A 24304-nucleotide genomic window follows, 5' to 3' on the forward strand; every position below is an offset into this window, starting at 1 on the left:
TTATTACTTAATGTTTTCTTTTATTTAAAAGATCATTCACAAAATACCATATCCATAAATTCATTTTGTTATGAAGCAGAATGTGTTAAGTGTTTGGAATTTTCTTTCTTTTCCTTTTTTTTTTTTTGTTTTTGTTTTTACATTTAAAAGTCAACTGTCCTGACTAGAGGTGAGTTTTTATAAGGGAATTTGTTCTTAAAATCTTTTCCACATTGAAGATGTAAATAGGTCAATTATTGGTTTGGAATACAACCACACAAATGCATGTCTGTCTTAAATTAAGTATTAGTGTTAGACAAATGGTTCTTATCTCAGAAGCAGATTAAGTGACAGGCAGAAGGAAGAAAAGAGCAGTTCTGTAAATTGCTGGGACTCTGACATTACAACAGTAATTTTAGGGAAGAAATCCACTCCCAGCAGAGATGCTGGCAGTGGAGCAGCCACGCTTCCAAACTCCTCGTGCAACACCCGGGTGTGCTGGCTGGTTTCACTGAGAGTTGGGAGCACAAGCATTAGGAGCCCAAGATTTTCTCATGCACTGGACATATCCACGGTTCAGTGTTACAGATCCAGGTCTGGGGTTTAAACATGAATGATCTCTCTCCTTTTGCTCCAGCCTCCCCTCCTTCCTCCCACACAAGACTCCCAACACCAGCAAGAAACATTTCAAGTGAAGAGAGATGAAGCAATTAGAGATGCTTTTTAACCAAACTTCTACACAAAGAGAAGCTATAGCAGAACAATTTCTAATCTGACCATTTTCAAGGCATTCTGAAAGCAGGGGTCTTAAAACTGTATACTGCTGGGCAAAGAAAGAGAGGGGATAATGGCAATTACATACTGCATGGTAAAGTATACACTCCTTAAACAAAAACAAAGAAGTCAATTTTATTTGTAGAAACTTAGTTTAAAAATTTACCAAACATGTAAAACCCAAAGAAATGTAAGCAGAAAGAGCCAGTGAGTGGTTGTGCTCAAATGGGCACATTTTTGCAGCACTAACCTTGAGCTCAGACGTGTAGTATCATACCATTTGGAAGTCAATAGCTGGCCACCAGCAAGAGTCTGCTGGCAGACACTTTATCCATACTGATGCCATCACCTATTCACCAAGCTCCTTGCATCTATTCAATTGATACTTACTCATAACCTGTGTGAAAGGGCAGTTATCCCTTTTAGTTTTACAAGGGGCTCTGCTGTATACAGTAATTCTATCACCAATTGTCATAAATGGTATTTCACTACTTGGTCAGAACTGTGAATTTCTCTGTTGAACTCATCTGGACTCTCCAGTTTTCCTCTTCAGAGCCACAGCAATACAGAACAAGACATGCAGGTCGGAAGAGGAGCACTGAGGAAGTAAAAGGAAACAATGCAGGGCAATAACTAAGTCTAACCTGTGCTTCTAAAGTAAAACAAACTCAGAAAGGAAGAAGTTGAAGCAGCACCTTTGTCCAGAGACCTCCACACTCGTGAAGCAGCCACACTGCCTTATCTACTGGCAAGTGTGCTGCTTGAAAGGAAACAGAAGAGGGAAACTCAGCACAAAGCAGGCACTAGATACAGCAAAGCCAAGAACGTACTAAAAACCACTTGTTAACAGCTGACATGCATTCACAAGCTCTGTGTTTTCAGTTTCAAAGAGGACAAATGCCAGATGGCAGGAATGGTAAACTGCAGGGTTGACATTCCAGCAGAGCTAGTCACTCTGTACTGTCTTGCTTTTTCTCCCGCCTCCCCATTCCCTCTCAACCCCAAACTCAGTCGTGCTCTTTTACTACTTCCTCTCGGGGCTTGGCTCCACCAAAGATAGCAGAGTTTGGGTTGGCTACTTGATTGAGGGGGGTATCAACTGTTCGAGGTTTGAGCTGAAGTCGGGGTCGCTGTGCTCTTTCCTCTGAAAGAAAAAACATTAAGGTTTTAAGATCTGCCTGTCAAGGGTGGTAGTTTTAACTGGACAAAGCAAGCAGGGGGCTCCTTCAAGAAGGAAGACCACATTACAGAAGATATAAAGAGTTTACCTTCTGTTGGCTCTCTGAAGTCCATGGAAGATCCACGAAGGGGAGGCCCATCTCTGAAGCGACCAGTACCACCACTTCCCATTGAGGCACCTGGTGGTCGCCGGTCTCCAGGGCGGGTTCCTCTACCCCGGCCTCCCAGGAAGTCATCATCTTTGAATCCTGAAGATGGAAGACAGTACATTTAAACAGCACATTTTGCAATACTTTTAAACTAGATTTTTATCTGGATGGCTGGAAAACCTCGCAAGTCACTGCTGTCAGTCCAAGATGATGCACTGAGAGCCTTTGTCTGTAGACACATTGCTTCACAGATCTAACACATTCTAGAAGAGTCACACAGATTTCATTTCAAACCAAGTATACTGTGCCACATTCAGAAACTGCTTTATCCACCTAGAGGCTTACTGGAGTGTTGGAGAGTGGGTCATCAAGTGAGCTTAAAATATGAGCTTCAGCTGCAACTTCAGATTGTTAACAGCATTAGCTGAATTCAGAAACAAGTACTCAGAGTACTTCTGTAGTCACGAGATGACACTGGCTACAGCCTTAGCACGAAATCTGCAGGAGCAGAGCAAGTGGGAAAATAACCAGAGAGTAATGAAATACATAGTCCCTTATAAAACAAAGCATTTGAAAAACGGAGCAAAACCCCAAGGCTTTTTAGTTGCACTATAAACTGACCAGGTATTTACTAGACTAATTAAAGAGCTGGAAAAAAACAATTTAGACTTTAAATATGAAGCTGACTGCATTTTTTCAGTTTATGTATCAAAAGGGTCAAGAACTGTCTGTCACTGGCCAGAGCTGCATCTTGTACCACGACTATCCCCAAGTATCCCTCCAAACCCCCACCTGCATCAATGGGAGGAGGATGCTTTGGGCCAGCAGCACACCTAGGGGGAATATACTCAGTTTTTCAAAAGCTGCCTGGAAGAGAAAGTTGTTTTGTTCCCATCTGAGATCTTCCTTTCCACTTTAGCATTCTGCAGAGTTGCAGAACTGTCTCTTTCTTACTACAGTGCCAAACAACCATCTTTAAAGACTTGATCCAGAGCAAGGCTGTGCAACCTGAGAAGAAAAGCTTCTGTAGCAACTAAGATTTAAATGCGAAGCTTTTGGCTCACAAATCACTCATCCAGCATCTATCAAGCTGAGATGCATCTGCATTTCGAGCAGCTGCCAAAAAAAGGTATAAAGCTATGACACCAGAATGCTTAGCTACAAAGGCAGGTCAAGCACAGCACTGTAGCAAGCGTTGTCTCTCCAGCACCATGCTTCAGTGTCATGCTAATGGCAAGGACACACTTTGTTATTGTTCTGTCTACGTTGTCCATTCCACTCACGCAGAGACCAGACATTGCAAAGTTGCACTTGCCAACATCTCCCCATCAGAAAATGGACCAAACCCATGATTTCAGAGGACAAAAGAAATTGTGTTAATGTCACCCTGGATTCTAATAGCTTAGAAACTGACTGGAAGTCAAGAGCAAACCCAATGGCTCCATCAGTACCTTCCACTCAGCAAGCTCCGTCATTTGCTGCAACTTGCATTACTGCAACAGGTCTAAAGCTTAAGAACATTTCGCATTTACAAGTGCTTTGAAACACTAATACATCTTTGGAGATGTCAGTTGCTTCACAGATACACAAATGATGTCATATCTCCTTAAAAAGGTGAAAGCCTCTGCTCTGAAATAATACAAGATCAGCTTTTCCACATGATGTGTCTGTTTCTGCTACTATTCAGAAATGCACTTGGCCTCATGTTTGAGAAATGCTTAAAACCTAGACACACTAGTCTACATTTGAACAAGTATTCTATCATTTAGGATAATTTCATAAAACATACAAGCAAGACTCTTTCCTCTATTATAAGGCAATGGAAGATTCCCCCTGAAGAATCCCACTGCAGCTGTAGGATGTCCAAAGTTGACAAACAGTAGATTCAATCAAAACAGTAATGGGAAAAAAATGTAGCTGACATGAAAATGAGAACATTTTTGTGCCTTTTAGGCTGCCTATCTTTAAAAGTGTTAATACTGATACCAGAATTGAAGTCATCTCTGGAATCCCATCCACCTCCTCTGGATTCTCGGGGACCTCCTCCCATTCCTAGGAAAAAAGTCACAATTGTGTTCAAGTCTGAAGCTATGGGCAAGACTGATCATGGGGATACCAAACCAAAGTTTCAGTCCTTCAACATCCAAAGTCATGCTGCTAGAAAATCCTTTTGTTTTGGTACTACCAAGTTCCATTGCATAGGAACAAAAGCTCAGTTTAAGTTAACCAAGAATAAGTGGTCAAAAAACTTGCTCTCAATACACATTCAATGAAAACTTCAGTGAGTCTAGTTCAATTAAGCTTCAATTAAAGCCCTTTTTATACACTGGAATAGGAGATAATGCATGATAAGTATTTGTATACTTGTGCTTACTTGGCTTACTCACTTTCTTTACATCACAATAAAATAGTAGCAGATCAGACTGTTGGGTTTATGATTGTCCTCTGCAAAAAGCTATACGTTACTAGGGGTATTGGTCTCACTTCCTGGGCTAGGAGTGACAACACATTCAGCTTTTGGACACAAAGCACATCTATTCCAGACATTTCAGGAGCGGCAGCAGCTAGGTTAGAAATGTGTACACACAAATAAAATACATCCTTCCTACATAATCTTCATGTTTACTTGCATGCCTTGTCTTAGCATTAGTTAGCACCGGAAGTCACAAATACAACCATTATATTTAAGAAGCTATTCAGAAAAATGAAAGTCACCTCTGTCATCAGGCCCGCCACCTTTTCTGAAGCCGAAGCCACCTTTATCCTGTTTTCTGCCTTCCGCTATGTCCACTCGGAGTGATCGATCACCCAAAAGCTGTTAAAGAGGAGAATCTATTGAGATTTTACCATATGGGCTGCCAAGGACTTTGAGACTTGTGCTTATCATTTCACAAATTAATTGCAAGTATACTTACTGCACCATCATATGTAAGAGCTTCCTTGAGTGACTCCACCTCATCAAACTCTACGTAACAAAATCCTGTAAGAAGAACCTCACAAGTTAATATCAGCACTTTAAAAGGCCTTTGTAAGAAGCCACTTCCTGCATATCTGCTAATAGCCTCCCTTCTCTTTCAAACATGAGCTACGATATGATAAGCGTAAGATGTACACAGCTCTGAAACCAAACATCAACGATGAATGCATTCCCCTGTGCCTACTACGATGGGGGTAAATCCTGAAACAGAGCTCTGTATGGGCACTATGCAAATGCCAGGAACCTGATTAATTTCCTTTACCATAAGGTTTCTCAATACAGGTTAGATTTGATCTATGCCTTTAGACAGTTATTTAGCTAAATATTGACATTTGGTTACTAGTATTTTTAAAGAAGAAGCTGAACTATCTGCTTGGTCAGCAGTCTCATTTTGTCATCACATCAGTTAGTGAATTTATTCCTTTTCTGAGATCCCCTGTTGCCAAAGTTAAGACTGCCCCCCCCTGCGAAAAGTAACTTACAACTATACTCCCTTTCCACTGACTAACTGGAATGGAAATCAGATTTGCATCCTCTAAAACAATTGTCTGAACTGCTTATCTACCTGCTTTTTCTCCCTGTCTACTAAAAAAAAAAAACAACCAAAAAACACAGAGCTGAAGCAACAGGAGTCTTCTGAACTAAAGAAAGCTTGTGTAAGTACTCAACACTTAAGGTCATGGATCTTAAGTGGAATAGACACTTCAGCTTTGTTACAATTCATACAAGACAAACAAGGTTTGAGAAAGGCCTTTTATGGTGGGGCAAATATTAACTCTTGTCACTGATGTTAGTCTGTATGTTCAGAAGATGGAAGTAACAGTGAATCTCATTCAAATGAGATTATGACCTGTTAGTGAATGAGAAACCTGCATAAGTCAACATACAGAACAAACACAGCTCAACAAGCTAACTGCACTTTAGAGTAGACTGCAATTCCCCACTGAAGTGACTTTAGAAGTACCTCATTTTCTCCTACCAGTCAGCCACCTACAAGTCAAACAACACCTAAAACTCACCTTTAAATTTGTCTGTTTCCTTGTCTCTGACTAGTCGCACACTCCTTACACTGAGATCCTTGAAAATGGCATCTATGTCTCCTTGAACAGTGTTGAAGGGTAGGTTTCCCACATACGCTGTGAAAGGGGGTTCTGTTGGCAGCTCTTTCTGCTGCTTGCGGGGACCGAGGCCACCACCACGAGACCTGTTGAAAGAAAGCACAGTCTCTCTGCAACTTGACTCCCAACACAGTCAGTAATAGAGTATATGGCACTGCTCAGGTGCTGTTCGACTGTTTGGAAACAGATTTTTCCATAACTTTGGTTAGTTCTTCCTATCCCTTTGCCTGTACCAGCTACCTCCACTATTGGCTGACTCCTCTCTAGTATTACCCAATACAGTACTTCAGTGGGAAAACAAATGAACAATGTATTTAAATACACTACATGTGAATTCAGTAACAAAGTAATGAACTTCTTTCTCATTCCACAATCCATAAAGAAAAGTAACGTAAGATTATCTCTACTGTTCTCAACTCAAAACTACAACTTCTTAAACTAATCCTAGATTGGACTTTTAAGAATAAGTTATAGCAGTGAAGAAATACTTGCATGGTACAGGCTTATCACCTTATCCTGAAACTAAGCTGGATGCAATGCTTTAAACTAAATAGTATATTATTACCCACTCCACAGTCATCTAAATTACTTGAACAGCATTTAGCTTAACAGAAACATCTCCCAACTCTCAAGTTATTGCCATAGTGGTCAGATATCTGGACTGGAATGCTTTGAATTGAAAACATAATAAAAATAAACTTGGCTGAGTAAGGTCTAATGCAGATAAGCCAATTTCAGTGTTACTTGGGTATTTACTTTCTCCTTTGTGTCTCATGAATTACAGACTGAGGCAAACAAGGTTGTCTTCTCCTGTCTTTTCCCTCAGTCTCAGTAAGGCTATTGGGATCAGTTGCTGAGGAACTAGACTGTCCCAGCCAAATTCTTTACTGTATTAATGTAACTCATCTGTGTGTTAATTTCCTGTAGAGCCTAATCTTCTAAAGCTAGCTTTGATCTCCTTTACAGAGAGTAAGATTTGTACTGTAGGCACAAACTAAGTTAGAGCTCCTGGACTTCTAGACTACAGGATGCCACTGTCACTGGTTCCACCACTATGTGCCTCACCTACATGATCTTTGACTTTCATCTGAAATGCCAACCTACCACATGTTTTCTTCTTCAACACTTCACTTTTACTGGGCTTTGTTCATGTCTGCTCCCTTCCCTAGAGGCTCACTGTGCATTTAAAAGCACGATGGAACACAAACTGTACCAAACCAGGACCTGGCTACTGTGACGTGGACAATAGACTTCTGCAGAGTACTACCTCAAATACAGAAGGTCAAATAATTTTACTATTTCCTTTTATTCCAGCTGGTTGCACACAGCCAGAAAATCCATTGGGAAAGCAATGTACTTGTCTGTCTTTTGGGTTTTTTTTTAAATTCCAGAATAAATATTTTATTACTAATGAATCAGATAATGCGGAAATCTTGAACAAGATTTCTTAACTCTCTCTAGATAAACCCCTCATTTGTGCCTTTCCATAGTAGCAGCAGGAGTCATTTGTCACCAATGCTATCAGCATTCTGCTAAATGTACTTGAATCACAACCTATATATCTTTAATGAGTGTCCACCCAGGTTCATATTTCAGCATTTTTCACAATATTCCTCATCTGCCTTTGTCTCATTAACAAGTGAGAGTCAAAAACACACTTGAAAACCAAAGCCGCTATAGTTGGGTGCTGCGTTACGTATAGCAGAATGTACTTTAGTCACAAGACTAAGTTTTAAGGAGGAACTCCAAGAAAGCTGAGCTTCCATAATATATAGAATTAGTTCCATGCCTTTGTCGTTAATTCTCATTTATGGCCTTACAAACAGCTATGAAAATACCATACATTTAATTTGCAGACAAAAAAAAGTAATCTTCATTTTTATGCTATATAGGAATATCAGAATTGCTTTGGCTGAGTTTAAAAGGATATTTCCTCCTTCTGCACATTCACACCATGTTCCTTGAACTGCCAGTTGTCTTGTTCAGGGAGCTGATTCACCTAAAAACCTGCCCTAGAGCTGAATTCTCAGCCAGATCAACCAGGTGATCTGGACAACTGCAGAGAGCTCCCGTGCCAACATGGAAAGGAGAATGAAAGCAAGGGCTTTGACTATAGCTTTCAACAACCACCTCCTCTCACATCAACTGGAGCTGCTGTTGAAACCAGACCCTCAAGATAACAATCCCCAAAAGCGTTTTTTGTGCAACAACCCTTGTTTCTGCCACAGTATACCAGATCTTCTCGGGATGCGTGTGGAAATTCATGCCCTATTGTGCAATTCCTACTGATATTATGTCAGAAAAATGAAGTGTTCTTTTTGAATTTGATTCATTAGTGCCTCAGTTATCCAAGACATAACTATATAATTGGTAATTTACTATCCAGTTGAAGAACAGGAATGGTCAATAACTAGGTTCCAAACTAAGTTTCCTACAGAATCCAGGTATAGCAACACAAAAAGAAACTGTTTCTACACTTCCTTACATTTTTTTCAATACTGAAACAATCCAAAAATAAGGCTGACTTCAGCAACCAAACAATGAGATTGAAAGATGATGCTCTCACTTGTAACAAAACAGGACAAAAGGCAACTATAATTAAAAACATTTCTGAACTAAGAGAACTGGGTCACATCAAAGTGTTAAATGAGCATCTGCATTTCCCACTCAGCATAACTTTTGCTCAGACACAATTAGGTAATAATTATGTCATCTTAAGGTTGGAATCTGAAACACAACTATTTGATTTCTTTTTCAGAAAACCAAAGCAGAAAGCTGAAGAGGAAAGCTTGTTTCTAGCAAATACCCCTATAATTAGACTTCGGGGTAAAAGAACAACTAAACTATAATTTTGAAGCTATTCTTTTAGAAAGTTTAGTTATTCTCTCCAGAAAACAAGACCTGTCAAAAATTCAAAACAAAGACTATGTTGAAAGCTAGTATTTGAGTTTAATAGCCTTTCACTAAGGACCAAAATTATAGCTCAGTATTTGTATTTTTGCACGGCACATAGACTAACTGGATTTGAACCTTAGTACTTTACCAGAGGCAGCATAAGGCTCAGCAGGACACAAGCTTTGTCAAGAATCCCCAAGCCCACAACTCTAAATACATACCTCACTTATTCAAGCAATCCAGTACATCTCTACAGTAAGCATTACACGTCTTCAGCAAAAAGCTTACCTGACCCTATAAATTAGGAGACATTTATTAACACTAAATTGATAAGACAAAGATTCCAAAATGTCAGAAGGATGAAGACCAGTTCTCCATTTTCACTTAATTGTACAGCACCTCAGCAGATGAATCTTAACCTTTAAGTAAGGTGCCCGGCATTATTAGAGCCAGCGCTTAAAGCCACACCTAAATAAAGAGACTATCAGCAAGTCAGGAGGGATACTCAGTTTCCTTCAGCTTTGAGAAGCTCTACAGATGTTCAGAGGCCTCAGTATGCTTAAGCATCGATTTTTGAATCAAATTTGGGGGCTCCAAAACACTTACCAAGAAGCTTTTATAGTAGGCTTTTGTTATTAAAGCAACCAGCACGTTCTTCATCTGGAATTAAGTGACTTTTGCATACCACAGTATTATGCTTCAGGTCTTAATCAGCATGCTACCAGCTCACTAGCAAAATCCTGTGTTTCATCAGCCATAGTTATATTCTGTTGCTCTTCCACCATAATTTTGAAGAGTATGAGAAACAGGCAGATATGTTACATATGTTTGAACCTGTTGGGAATACTATTTTCTATCTGTCATGCTTAAATCCCATGCTCGCTCTCTATACAGACCAAAGGTTACGCAAAACGCAACTTCCACGAAAGTATTATATCTCAACCGAATTTACAATATTTTTACAGTCCTAGAGCACCTAAAAATGAGTAAGAGTAATTTTAAGTTAACATGGGATTCTTTAAATAGAATCTTCAACAACAGTCATGTTTTCATTACACTACATAGGTTATAAGGCTTTATACAAAGTACGGAGACCTGTTAAGGTCTGAAATAATGAAATGTAAGTAGAAGTTCCACTCTAAGAGCAGTATCTAAGGTTTAAAGCTACAGCTAATTCAGAAGTAGTATATTTTCTCATCTGCAGAGGCACCTACTAATCAGCAGAACACCTTTAGTTCACCAAAACAAGTATCCACATTGTGCCTCAGCAAGGTAAGTACTCTATTGCAGAAATCTGAATATGAAAGTAACATTTCAACTTTCATTTTATTACTTCATAGAACATACCTACATTGACTGGGGCAGACACCTGAATTTATTATGAGTGGCAAGTGCCACTTCAGGCTGCTGTCAAGGTTATTTGTTAGCGAATTTCAGAAATAACAGAGTTATAAGTGGCTACAACATCTGTTTGCTCTTCTTTAGACACAAACAGTAACTATGCATAAAAATGAGCTTACAAAGCTTGGCTGTCAGAGTGTTTCCAAAGACAAGAAAACTTACTCCTGTTATAATCTCAGCAGTAGCTCCTCCCTGCTGTCTAAGCAGCCTGAAATGAAACTGATTTATTCCTCTAAGAACAGGAAAGGACAAGAACACTGTTGATCAGGAAACATGTCTTGGAATATTAGATTATAAAACAGTGTGCTCGTTAAGATCTGTTCACAAAGACAGTTTATTTCATAGTTTTATGTCTACTGTTTTATTTCAGCGCACACAGAATTTTACATGGCATCGGCCTTCAAAAAAGTCAATTACTAATTGCATTTTCCTAACTTGATTTAAGACAAAATTCGTAATAGCTGGTTATCGCTTTTGTAGTTCCTCCCCCATATGTAATTTGCAGCAAAGAAACAGAGGTGAGACAAGTCCTGCTACCAAGGATCAGGGTTTTGGAGTCAGCACCCAGAAAACGCAGGACAGTGGCTCCCAGCGCCCCCCGCAATCTCTTTCCTGCTGCAGGAATCACAACGCTGCCTGCTCCAGGGGGCACCTCGCCGTGCGGAGCTCATCGTGCCACAGGAGCCTCTCACACCCCCCCCACCAACCCAGTCCCTCATGGGAAGCTTCCTCCTTCCATCTCCCAGTCCGTGCCTGCAGGAGCTCCTCACGGCCTACCTTGGCTCTGGCCCAGCGCCTCCCCAAATACCCCCCCTCCACTCGTCGCCGGGCCGGCGGGAACACAGCGACACCCTCCGCCCCTCGCTCCTTCCCGTCGCTCCGAAGCCGCCAGGCCCTAAACCTTGCGGCACCGTGGAGAGGGGACGGTGGCTCCCCCATCCTGGGACACCGCAGCCTCCTCCCCGCCTCACAAAGCGGGCCCGCCAGGGTCAGAAGAAAACGTGTCCCACCGGGCTCACCCCCGCCTGCCGGAGAAAGGAAAGCGGCGGGGCAAGACGGGCTCCAGCAGCTCCTAGGGGCAGCGCCCCCCCCGCCTCTCTCCCCACCCGCCCCCCTGCCGTGCCCGCCCGCCATCTCCACAGGGGAAGGGGCAGGCTAGGCCCTGCCCGGCCGCGCCCCCGCCTCGCCTGGCCGCGGGAGGCACAGAGCGCCACTCCCTCCTTCCTTCCCTGCTCCGGGGGGAGCCCTTGGCGCTCCCCAGCGGCCCAGGCCCTGGCGCCGCCCGCAGCGCCGCGCTCACCCCCGGCCGCCGCCGAAGCTGCTGTAGGCCCGATCGTCGTAAGGATCAAAATCCGCCATCGCCACCTCAGCCTCCTCCCCGTGCGAGCGTGACAGGACCGCGCCCGGAGGACCCCGCGCCGCTTATATATGGGGGAGCCCGGGCCAGGGCTGCCCCTCGCGGTGCCTGTCTTCAGCTCTCCGCCCCGCGGGGCTGTCTCCGCCACTGCCTGTCGGGAAGTCCTGTCGACCGGGTGCTCAGCGGCCGCCGCGGGTCAGCCCGGTCGCGGCTCCGCCTGCGCCTCTTTGGCGGGGGCTCCCGGGGCAGCGCCCGGTACGCGCCTCGCGGGGTCAGGGCTCGACGTTTATTGGTGACGCGAGGCCAGGCCTTTGGCTTTGCAGCGTTAGCTGCTGGTCTCTGATGTGTCCCTAAATCGCCTTGCTGCCGGTGCTGGTGGGATCAAACATAGAGGTGGTTCGTGCTCCGGGCGTTGCACTTGTTCTCTGCACTCCCGTGACTGGCATGGGAGCCCGCAAGGCAGGCAGCAAACGGGCACGATTTTTGCATGGCAGGTGGAGAACAGCGCTAGATTTTATTGTGAAGATAATGAGCTGCACCCGAAAGTGTACTGATGTCGTCAAAAGCCTATCCTTTACATGAACTGTTTTGTTTTCTTTTCCTAGGCTGTCATTTAAGGTTTTATTTAAGCCACAAAACATACAGATTCTCACACCGCCATTAGTTGTGCCAACACATCCAGTGTCCTCTGCCTCTGCGCGGCCGGATCGCTCCGCAGGGCTCTAACCCTCTTCCCCCACCGAGCCCCGCTTCCCCGCGGGGAGAGGCTTCCAACCGCCCCCCGAAGCTGCTATCCGGGGAACGGGGGAAGAAACGACGCCCTTGGGGCAGGGGAGGGACGAACGAGCCCTGCGGGGGTCCCGGGCTGTGAAGCGAGGGGAACAGGGCGCTGGGGGGCGGCCCTGAGGGGAGCGCGGGGCTGAGGAGACATCGCAGGGCTGATGAGTGGAGCGTGGGGCTGAGGAGAAGCCCCGGCCCTGAGAGGAGCGCGGGCGTCCGGCGGGCCTGACATGCCCGTCCCCGCCCGGGCTCCGCTGCCCCGGAAGAGGCGGGGCGGGCGGAGGAACGGCGGTGGCCCCACGTGCGGCAGCGGAGCATGGCGGAGCCGGAGGGTCAGGGCGGCCCCGCGGTGCTCGATCCCCGCGGGGTGCTGCGGCAGGGCCGCGCCTTCCTCGACTTGTTCTGGGACATCGCCAAGCCGGAGCAGGAGGTGCGGCTGGCGGCCACCGAGAACCTCCTGCGGCACCTGCGGGAGGGCAGGAAGGTGAGGCGGGGACCGCGGCTGCGCCGGGCCGGCCGGAGGGGCCGTGGGTGCGGGCAGGCGGCGGGCGGGCGCGGCCCTTCCTTCTCCTCTTGCGCTTGGGACCGGGGCGCCCGGCAGGCCCGCGGGGTTCAGGGCAGAGAGGTCACCGCCGGAGCTGGGTCTGTGTTGCAGGACGATGAGCTGAAGTACACCCTGAAGCGGCTGGTGGAAGGACTGGGAGCCACCCGCGAGGCCGCCCGCCCAGGCTTCAGCTTGGCCCTGGCACAGGTCAGTGTTTCCCCTCTGCGGCCCCTTGCCGACCGCAGTCAGGCCCTGGGGTCCCGCTTTGCTGGTCGTGAAGCGGCTGGAGGGCTCCCATCTGGCGGTTCTGCATGGGGGTGGCAGAAAAGCTCTTGCAGCAAGCACACATAGGGAGACTGTGCAGTTTTAAATAGTACCAGTAAGTTTTAGAAACACTTATCAATGTATAAGCTATACCAGTATCATACTCATGCTACAGAATTGTCCTGCTTCAAGAACCAACTTTAATTTGCAAAATTTGACCAGGTTTTCATATATGCTGCGTTTAGAACTATTGTGACTTAACTATTGTAACTTAAAATTGGCTTTCTCCTGGTGTTGGGCTGGTTTTGTGGGGATCTAAAAAGACAACCCTTTAGCACATGCTTCAAAGTTTTTCGTTTGTTTGTGACATAGCAAAGAGCCCCAGCAATTGGGATTACCGGTGGAGTCTGACTGAAGAAGTTGATAAACGTAGAAGAGCCCATGTTCTTCCCACTTAGATCAGGGCCTTGGCCATGCTGAAAAGTTTTGTTGCTTCTGTTACAGGGTCATGCAGTTGCAGTAAAATGTTCTCATTGTTAATCCTACTAGGTCATGTGCAGGGGAAAAAAAAATAAGCGATACCAAAAAGGAACATCAGTGGGTATATTGATGTCTACACTAGTTCTTATTCTAGACACATTTTTTTACTGATCTAGTTGTCTTTATTCTGGCCTAATAAAGCAGCACATCTGCTGCTATGCTGAACAACTGTTAAGGTCTTTTTTGACTGAACCTGATAAAACTTCATAAAAGGGAAGAACTGCAAACTGAGCTGTTCCATCCATCTCCTCAGGTTTTGCAGGCTTTTGAGGAAATTCCAATGTGCAGTGTCCTGGAACAGATAAAAGAAAAACACAATCTGGAAAAAGTAAAGAAGGTGAGTCAGCTTATAGCAGCATTGGCCAACAGTTAGTTTAAATTAACCGTTCTGTATTCTTTGAAGGCTCGGTAGCTGGGTACTGTAGTTTTGGGGTTCTTGCTAAAGCAAATTATTATAATGAAATAGCGCAAATATTTGTGAAAACTAGAAGCTGATGACATTGTCATCTGGTTTTGTTTTAGCTGAGATTTACCTGTGTGGCAGAAAGACAATCTAGGACCATTGCTCTTAAACATTGTGCAGGGGGGTGCTTTTCAGTACATTCGTATGTCAGGATGTTCAAGACTAGATCTTCCAGCAATCTTGTTCCACTGGTCGGAGCTGTAGCCAAACATGAAATCTAACCACTCCGTAAGGAGGATTTTTAACTCCTTTTTCTTTGCTTTTCAGAAATTTGTGAGAAATGCTGCTTTTGGAAATTTTTTTGGAGTTATGGCTCTGTTTCAGTCTGGCCGGCTTGTTAAGGTAACATTGCCATTGTTTGTCAGTACTCATTCTAGAGCTGTCTGAAATGAAGAGAGGATCTAGAGAGAAGAGCTGGATTGCTGGCTAGTGGATGAAATGGGACTTGAAGGATCAAGTTTGGTTCAGTTCTTTTACATTATACATTTGTGCCTTTTAAGTGTCTGTTCCTGACTAGAACTTAGGAACTGTGTCAGTACAGGAGATTCCTACCTCTGATGGAAGGAAAGGATCTGTTGTCATATACAGCCAGAAAAAAACATTTTGGGAAAAGCTGAGTGGCCTATCAGGGAGCAATTGTGTAGGTTTCTTATTACAAGGAGGCATAAGAGTCTCAGGAGCGGGTTATTACCTGAGCCCTCAGCTTAATCTTTGATATATGTCATCTGATTTTGGCGTATGTTTCTTTTCTAGGACCAGAAAGCTCTGCTGGAGAGCATCCAGCTTCTCCAGCAGCTGGCACATCACCAAGCACACCTCAGAGACCTCCCTCGTAAAACTCTTATTGACATCATGTCTGAGGTACAGCCACAGCATGTGGTGGGTGGGAGGAGGGAGGACTTTGCTTTGGGGACTGCTTTTTCATTAGTTTGTTCATAGTTGAAAGTTAAAGGGGGCGTGTGGAAGAGTGAATTTAAACCATGGGAGCTGTTTTCTCTAGTGTTTGTGGGCAGATGCTTTTATTCTGGGAAGGATGCTCTGTTTTAGCTTAGTCTGATTTCATCATGGACAAACCCCTAGTCTGTTTTTTCCCAGTTGACTTGCTTGGGTGCTGCATTAGGCCCTCTGCTGCTTTGAAGTGTGCTGAAAACTCTGGACAGCAAACCTTTTTTATGCACCAAGCCTGGGCCTAAGATTGAATTTTGGGCTGTTGAGAGTGAAAGGAGGTAGGGACATGGAGTAAAGGAACTCTTGAGTATGTAGTGAAAGAAGAGAGTTTATTTCCTTCTTTCATATGGATATTTTTTGTGGACGTGAAGACTAACGGCATCAAATCAAAATTAAATAATGTTTTGTATGGGCATGTTCTGTGTCATTTAGTCTTGATGTTAGGTTTAAGTGTATTTTGAATCCAATCTTTAAAAAATACAAATTAAAGCGGTTACTGTGCTTTTCTTATTCATGAAACCGTTGGATCCAGTTTTCTCCAAAACCATTGAACACATTTGTTTGCCAGAAAATTCTATGGAAACAAGTAGCTTATTTTTGAGGAATATAATTAAAAGCTAATACAAGAGTGTTTCCTCCTCCCTGGGCTGAACGGCTGCACAGACAGGAGCAGTTGGACAGCAAGAGAACAATTGCAGCTGGAGTCAGTTGACCAGAATTGCTGTCTGATGACAACATATTGTCCTGCTCCACATGGTTAAGCACCTGGGGACTGTGTGGCAGTACTAGACACATCCATTATTCATTTTTGATTGTGTCACCATAAAGATGATTTCTAAAGTTTCCAGAACACTGCAACCATTTAGTAAAATGCCCTACAGTGCAGATACTTAATACGCTACACAGCAAGATAGTAAAATGCCATCTGATGTTTCTCATATGTTCTCACCTTTGTTCCTGTCTAGGTTCCTGAAACTGTGTTTGAGGAGGTCCTGTTTGGCATCTTGCAAAGTGACCTCGCTTCTGCCTTAACATCTCCAGAGAACCTGCACCTTTTGCTTGTGGGCATACAGAAATTCCCTAGTGTTCTGAAACCTAAAAATCTGAAGAAGCTGTTTGGCTCTTCTACTGTTGTAAATGAGAAAAATATTCCCAGGTAAGTTCTTAAATAAGGGGCATTAAATGCAACATTCTCGGTTCTCTTGGCTAGCAGTGAGAGAAATGCGGCTTACATTCTGATACCTGCCCGTATTTGCTACTGCAGGTACTTCTAAGGGTTAGGTGCTAAGTGTCATGCAGATTCCTAAATTATAACTCTGTCATTTCTCCCAGGAGGCACAGCCTGGTGTGCTGAGGAAATGTTCTGTGTCCTTCAGCAGGATGAATTTGGCCTTCAGCAATCCCCTTCCAGGCCAGATCTCTCGCATCGTTTTCTCTTTTCTTCTAGGCTTGTAGAGCTTCTGCGAAGTGCTGCCAAGTCTGAAAAGAAGGACAAGAAATTGCCCAGTGTAGTGTTTGATTTGCTGCAAGTTTCGCTGAAGGAAGGTGCCTTTGAACTGTTCTGGGAAGAAGGTGTGGAGAATGGGCTATTGAAGGAGAAATCAGGACCAGTGAGGTTTGTTTTAACATGCATTGTTATTTTCCATATCATCCTTCTATTTTGTGGTGCAGATTTTTATGATGCCTGGTGGTAGGATGGAGTATGTGGTTTCTCAAGAGCAATGTGAGAACACTTGCTTTTGATTATTTAGGTATTCATAGGAAACTTTATAGGGAGCCTAAATCCAGGAGAATTGTGGCATATAACAAATTTGAGATTAAATTGGACCAGGACAGCACGTAAAGGTAATGCACCTCACTGGCCATAAAAATATCTTAAATCTATAGTTTGCTGCTACAAGACTTGTCAGAGGAGCCGTACTGTGCCTTTCAGAGTGGCTGAGAAGGAGAGTCATTTCACTGTGCGTGGCTTTATTGCTGGGCCTCTGCCTGAGGGAATCTTCTTGTTTCCACTCAGCTACATGTGCTACCGGCTGCTGGGCAGTGCTCTCCCCTTCTTGTCCCTGGATCAGCTACAGATGATTCTCAAAGGGAAGGTGATGCAGCACTATGGAGAACACGTGGTCACTTCTCAGGTAGGTTTGCTGAAAACACTCGTGCTTAGGGCTAAAGACCCTGTCCTCTGCAGGAGCCTTCTCCACCCTGCTTTCTAGTTTCACATTGTCTTGTACAACAGAAAAGTTATGTAATTTTAGACCTTGGACTCTTACTTAAAACAAGGTTATTTTATGACCACTGGTTGCAGTAGGCTGAGTATAGACTGTGTTTAATCATCATTGCCTATTTGTGTAATTTTGTTCAGACTTATTTTAAGGGTTTTGAAATTGTTCAGCCACCTGCTTTCATTGATGTTGCCGAGAAAGCTGTAACAATGGGGAAAGCAGAGGAAGGGCAGCCCTCAGTGTGTTGACAATGTCATATGTCATCCTTTAACAGTCCTTTTGATTTTGTGTCCAGAAGCTCCTTTTTGTCTGTCATTGTGCTGGGTGTTGCATGAACATGAAGGCAAATACAGAAAAGGACAACTCAGTGCTTTTGTTTATATTATTGCTTCTTTCAATAAGTACATCTGAGGTTTAAGCACAAATTTTATTTGGGAATTGGATTTTGAAACTCTTCTTTCTCCTTGCCTCCTGAGAAGCCAAGAAACACCACAGCTGTGCAGTAAAGGGAGGAAGAAAAAGGGGGAATACTAATAAAAACAGGTTTTGGCTTGGCTTTGTGTGGTAACATAATCCTAAGCCTTCTCATGTGGGCTCAAAAATCATTGCCCTCTGTTGGGAGAAATAAGTCTTTTCAGTTTGTTCTGGGATCAAAGCAGCAATAGATGTGCATGTTTACTCTGAAAATAGTGCTTACCATGGTGCCTCCCTGTATGGTGCAACTTTCTCCAGGGTTTATCCACTAACTCAGTTGTTTTCCCGTTTCTTGCTTTTTATGCTTGTTGTACATTGAATTACGTTGTATTTTTCCATGTGGATCAAAAAACCTGTTAATTCTTGTCTGAAGTGTACAAATCCACTGAAGACAACGGTTGACTGAATGGAAAGAGAAACCCCTGGTATTGTTGATGATGAAATAGAAAATATCTTAGTTGGAATTTTTTGTTGTTTCTTTGGTTTTGTTTTGTTCCTTGACAGGGGTTGTTTGTTTTGGAAAGCAAATATTGTCATTTTGTACTTTCTTATGGGACTCTGGTGGTTGTTGGAGATGGAACTAGACAAAGCTTGCCTCTGATATTTACTGACAGCTATCTTCCTGAATCCACATATTTGTTCAACAGGAGAGCAGATGTACTTGATTTGCTTTTGTTGAGAGGTGATTGATGAAGCACCTGTTGTGAGTTATTAGCCTGTTCACAGCTGGAATTCTTCTCCCAGTTTTCATACTGATACACTACTATTGAGTTCTCCAGCAGTGGGAGCCGGAGCTTACTGTATTTTGTGTGAGAATTCCTACAGTGCTATTTATAATTGAATCGATTTGTAGTTAATTAGGAATTTATAGCCCCTTTTTTAAAAGAACAGTATTACTTAGACTTTCATTACTGTTTCTGCTCTCCTGCCAGGTCACTGTATTGATCGTGACACTATACCAAACAAGTTATTTTATTAATTTACAGAAGTTACACTGCTTTTTTGGAATGAAGCCACAGCTTGTCGGTTTTGGTTTTTTTTTTTTTTTTCCCACAACAAATGAATGGAATTGAGCACTGTGGGCTATGAAACAACATAAAGAAATGTGATGTGTGATGAGGTAGGACATGGTGGTCTGCATGCTGCTGGACAGCTGTATGCCTTGTGGATCAGTGGCAGAACTGAGGACAGGACTTACCACAGAACAGCAACACCTCAGGATGCGGGTTTTAGGTTAAACATGTCAATTCGGCCTCCTTGCAGAATATCTCAACACTTCTGAGACACCAGGGAGAGGAGGTGGGATATATTCTCCCCACTGTAGGTCAGCAACCTCCAGGGCTGCTAGATGTGACTGGAATTGATGTGGGGGAATTTCCAAATTAAGGGAAAGTCAAAGGCAGGTGATGGGAGAAACACCTTGGACATTCACCCAACATGAAAACTGATCAGCCTAGGGGCTTAGCTACACTGGCCAGTGTATAGTCCAGCCTCCTGAAGCCCAACTGCTTGGGAAGGTGCAAATTAAAGGGTTGAAGTTGGTACATAACAGGATTCTGTGGTTGCTTGCAGTGATTGCTCCTACATGAGGAAGACCATGAGGTGAAATTGGTGACGTGCTGTATGCTTTATGCCAAATGTTCAGGCATATGACTTTAATTTACATGCTGCAGTCAAATCCGTAAAGTGATTTGTTCTTACAAAGACACTCATACTCAGTGTGAGGTTCCTAACCTGCTTGTTTGACTGTGTTTTTCAGCTTCCAGACCGATTTAAGTTTGCTCCAGAGATGGAAGGATATATAGATGAATTTCTCAGCAGCTGTGATGACCCAGAGAGGCAGCTGGCAGTGCTGATTGGCTTCTCTACTCTCACCAATCAAGGCTACCCAGTGTTGTCCAGCTCTACCAGGGTAGTCAAACACCTGCAGCCAGTGGCATTACAAAAATACGTTGATTGGCTCAAAGACATGTTCCTCAGGCCAGACTTGGACTGTTGTTTGGACTTTTCAAGTAACCGGCAGAAAAAGAACCAGGAAAAAGTAAACAAGTGAGTTTTTGGTGATGCACCTTCCTCTTCTCTTTCTTTTTTGTGGTGTGAAGTTGGGTTTGGAAAGACAGTGTTTGCTGGTTCCCTTGCCGTGAGTTGACAGTTGTTGCCTGTTCTGTTTCCTCTGTCCCAGAAGGTTTAACCCCAGCATCTGACTCTTTTGCTGGGACAAAATTAAATTCTGCAAATAGGAGCAAACACAGTGAGAACCAGCCAGCCTGACCAAAGCAGACTGGATCACCAAAGAAGCCTTTTCTCTTGTTTTTCTAGCCATGACATCTGCTTTGGAAAAAATGTCCAGTGGCTTCCTTTTCCACTACAGGCTCTCGGGTCTTTGTAGGATTTGTGCATTCCTTTTATCTGGCTGTCTCCTTGGCCCACAGCAAAGCACCTACTTCCATGTCTCAAGAGTAACCTGTAAATACTTATATCTTTGATAAGCATTTGTAGCAATTTCCAGCTAGGAAAAAGTCCCAAGAAATAGCCACAATTTGATGCTGTGGGTACTGGGTTACTTGCAGGGGCTTCCTGCAAGGAATGTGTAAGCTGTTAAAACAGTGTGCCTGTGTGTTACTTGTCAGTAGAGTGAGATTATAGGTTTTCTACTGCAATTCTTTAAGTGCTTTTTGCTAAACTGCAGTATCTCAGTGGGGTAAACAGACTCTTTTGCATAGTAAGAAGCAAACTTGAGAAGATTATATATTTTCTTATGTACCTGTTGCATTCTTACTACATAACTTTGCCATCTTTAGTGTAAAGCCTCTTAAATAGCAGAGTGTCATCTCTTGCTGCAGTGGATTGTGTAGTTTGTGTTTGTTTTGGGACAGTGTTCAAACTAATAATTGTGTCCACTTCCTTATTGAAAGAGCACAATATAAGATTGCTCGGTTAAGAAAATGGATCGTCCACCGACTTGCTAATATCATTGAAAGTCCAGTGAAAAAAGAAGAGAGCCTTGTGATGGACGTTTCCAGGTGAGAATGATTTAAAGACTTAATGCCACAGGTGCTTGCAATAATAGTGTTTAGCTCTACAGCAGCATTCCATGTAAGCTGTCCCCATAACATTAGGCAAATTCAATAGTTGGAAATGTTCCATAATGTAAGTTGTTTAGGAGACTAAGTTCTGTTTTCAAAATACCTTCTGTAAACTTGGACAAACTTGCCATAAATAGTTCAGGCACTTAAAATCACCTTAGTCCATGCTTGAAGTACATTTTAGGTTCCTGGTTACCTGAACTGCTTGAAGATATTACTTCTAATCTTTGCATCAGATCTTAGTAAGTATTTATCAGTCATTTTAAAAGTCGTGGAGAATATGACCCAAATCTGACCATCTGGGTATTGTATTGTGTGGCCTCAAGTGTTGGCACTTTTGTGAAGTCCTGAGCATCCTTCTCCCTTCTTTACCCTGTGTTCCTTGAGGAAAGGATCGTATTGTAAATAGTTACATTTTTCAGTGTTTGGACATTCTTGAATAAAAATGTGGTGAATATGCGGTGCTATTTGTTTTGCACACATGGGCTGGTTTAGCTGTGTTGTGACCAAGCTGGCTCTTAATTTTGTCCTTCTTTCTGTCTGTTCTAGGTTTTGCTTCTTCCATGCTTTCTTTGAGGCTAAGAAAAAGACTTCCCAAATATGTGAGGCTAATGTCCTTCCATCAGAGCCCCTAGATGAACAGGCGCATTCAGTGACAGAAAACTACTTCTTTGCGTAAGAATTTTGCTTGTGTGCTTTAGGCTTGGAAATGTCTCTTTTTTTTTTCCTGAGGATGAGATCATAAGGTTTCGGATAGTGAGCTGCTGTGGGAGCATTTGTTTGACTACAGGACCAGAGAATGGCTTTTTTTTTAAGGAGATCCTAGGTGGATTTCCCAAAGATCCTAAAGTTTTGTCCGATAAAAACAAAATTTTGCATGGCAAACCTACTGAGTATGTGTGTGATGATCAGGTAGGTGTAGAGTTGAGCTTAGGGTACTTTTTGTTGTAATGTTTCTATTGCCACCATTGCAAGCTAGAAGGGGAAGGACCCGAGAGTAACACACTGGTTGTTTCTCTTTGCAGGTTACTTCAGACTTTGAACACCTTGACAGTTTTGGGGGATACACCAAAGGCTGCAGCCTTGAGGGAGAAGCACATCCATGGTGTGACTGCAGATGGGAAGCTGTGGATCTTTCTCCTTGTTGAGTATGCCAACAAGCTGCTCTCCAGTGAGCACATCAGAGCTGTGAAGCCTTTTACTAAAGGACAGAGAGATGCCTGGGACAGGTGAGATTGGGCCAATAAAAGAGGAATTCTATCCTCCTACTATTCTGGGTGCGGTAGCAGAGCCATTTCACAGCAGTGGGAGATTTGTTTCTTCCCTTTGAGTATTCTGCACCTGCATCTGGGTTTCAGGATGCCTCTCTGTTTCTTATGACCCTGTTCCTTTCTTCCTGTTCCTTCTGTGTCTTAACTATGTCTAGATGGCCATGTCCTTTTCTATTTTTGCCCGAACATGATTGTAACTCTGCTAATTTTTTCTCCTAATAAGGCCTGTACTAAATTTTCAGTGACCTTTTTCTGGTGTTCTTTTCTGAGGTTGGTTTCCCATGAAGGTAAAGGCTGTAGTATTAAGAATCTAGCCTGTGCCCAAGTGCAGAGGTTTTTGTAAGCCACACAAAGTGAGATGCTGTTATTGGGTTAAGTTTGTATACTATATGTACGTCCAAGTTCAACAAACTAAATGTTAAGTACAGAAAATAATACTATAGATTTGGTCATGATTTGCTGTTGTAATTGTGAAAGACTTTAAAAGGGTTTCTTTCGTCAGAACGCTTCAGTCTGTGAAGAATCTGCAGAAGGAGGAAAATAAATCAGACAGTGCCAAAGTTGTTGCTTTCCAGCAACTTCTGCTTTTAATGGCCATTCACCTTTTCAAGGTAAGACCTCTGAAGCATATTTGAGTGGTGTAAAATGGGCTGATAACTGGGCTTTCTGAACACTGAGCTGCAGAGTTTCTTTGTGTTCAGAGATCCAGTCGTTCACAGCCTCTGGCTTCTGAAAATGGGCAACTGGCAGGTAATAAACTGTAATTCTTACACTGACTGTAGACATGAACTTACAGGGACAAAGCTTGACCTGAGCTTTGGTTTTGCCATTGATTTTCTGCTGAGTGAAGCAATTTTTACTTAGTTTCGTATTTTCTTCTGCAAAGGGCTTGTAGTAGCTGATTTTAATAACTGTACCTATTTAGAGAGGTCCTTAGATTGAAGGTATATGCCTTCTATTGCTGTTGGTACTGTGGTATTCAGAGAGAGTGTTTACTGTCTGCTTGTGATCAAACAGAATCCATCTGAAACAATGGATGTTCTGAGTGACCTTCTGAACTGCACAGAGAGAGCATTCAGCAAAGAACATAAGAAGAAAAAGACTGGTGAGTCCTTCCAACAGGAAGAAATGGAGTGGGATTGTTCATGGTCTGTCAAAAGACAGAGGAATGGCAGTTCTGCATTAGTGAAGCACTCTGACTGCATTGCTTCTGGCTGAATGCACTTATCCCCAGGAGAATCCTCTCTCCTTCGTTCTCTTTCCTTGTCTTTCTAAATCTCATTTCCTGCTCCAGCTCTCTATACACATCCTCAGTGGACTGTGTTCCTGTGTGCCTCTGAAAGGACAGTTGAACCACAGAGCTGGTCATGGTGCAGATGAGCAGTGTCCAAGGGTGTTCACGCTGAGTCCCTTGATCTCTGCTGGCCAAGAGCTTCCTGAAATGGTGGTATCTGTCTGCCAAGGCAAAGCTGTGGGCTCTCCGAAGAGCTGGGAGGCCTGAAACTTGCTGCTTTCAGAGTTCGTGTTCTGGGCAAGCTAAATGTGTCTCTTGTGTAGATACAGCCTGTTTGCTGATTAAAGCTAGTCCTTGTTTAGGGCCTGCAGAGCTAGGTTGTAACTCAACCAGGAAAGAACCTGGCTTGGTCTTTTGACTTCCTCTCTGACTATGGTCTTGTTTTTCTCCTTAAATACGTGTACATCTGAGGGTACTGTGAAAATAAAAGCTGTAATTCTGTGGTAGCTTGGTTGTATGTAGATCAGGATTCCCAAACTTCTGGACTAATGGACCAGTTTCAAATGTCAGCTCTTTTCCTGAGCTTCTGTGACTCCTGATACCATTTGAAACAGCATGAAATGTGTACACTTCTGCTGACTAGCTGCTC

General features: G+C 43.4%; 2 protein-coding genes across 3 annotated transcripts in view; one reads left to right on the forward strand and one right to left on the reverse strand.

The window, feature by feature from the left end:
* EIF4H (eukaryotic translation initiation factor 4H) lies at positions 1–11909 on the reverse strand. Of its 2 annotated transcripts, XM_065852891.2 has the most exons (7): positions 11773–11909; positions 6078–6262; positions 4997–5061; positions 4797–4896; positions 4068–4133; positions 2022–2180; positions 1–1897 (listed from the first exon to the last, which is right to left on the reverse strand). In XM_065852891.2, the coding sequence occupies exons 1-7, from the start codon at positions 11829–11831 to the stop codon at positions 1761–1763; spliced, it is 771 nt and encodes a 256-aa protein (XP_065708963.1). In that variant the 5' UTR covers positions 11832–11909; the 3' UTR covers positions 1–1760. The 2 variants fall into 2 exon arrangements, with proteins under 2 accessions (XP_065708963.1, XP_065708964.1); XM_065852892.2 differs by lacking the exon at positions 4068–4133.
* Positions 11910–12824: 915 nt separating this feature from the next.
* Positions 12825–24304, forward strand: part of MYBBP1A (MYB binding protein 1a) — a 53136-nt gene continuing 41656 nt past the window's right edge. Inside the window, 15 exon segments of the mRNA XM_065853333.2 lie at positions 12825–12923; positions 12926–13093; positions 13265–13360; positions 14211–14294; positions 14688–14762; positions 15174–15281; positions 16334–16524; positions 16816–16983; positions 17386–17503; positions 19824–20113; positions 20980–21087; positions 21700–21825; positions 22176–22379; positions 22924–23032; positions 23439–23526. Coding sequence (XP_065709405.1) covers positions 12840–12923; positions 12926–13093; positions 13265–13360; positions 14211–14294; positions 14688–14762; positions 15174–15281; positions 16334–16524; positions 16816–16983; positions 17386–17503; positions 19824–20113; positions 20980–21087; positions 21700–21825; positions 22176–22379; positions 22924–23032; positions 23439–23526 — 2017 coding nt within the window. The 5' untranslated portion in view covers positions 12825–12839.

The sequence above is a fragment of the Patagioenas fasciata genome, chromosome 19, assembly GCF_037038585.1.
Source record: "Patagioenas fasciata isolate bPatFas1 chromosome 19, bPatFas1.hap1, whole genome shotgun sequence".
NCBI classification, from domain to species: domain Eukaryota; kingdom Metazoa; phylum Chordata; class Aves; order Columbiformes; family Columbidae; genus Patagioenas; species Patagioenas fasciata.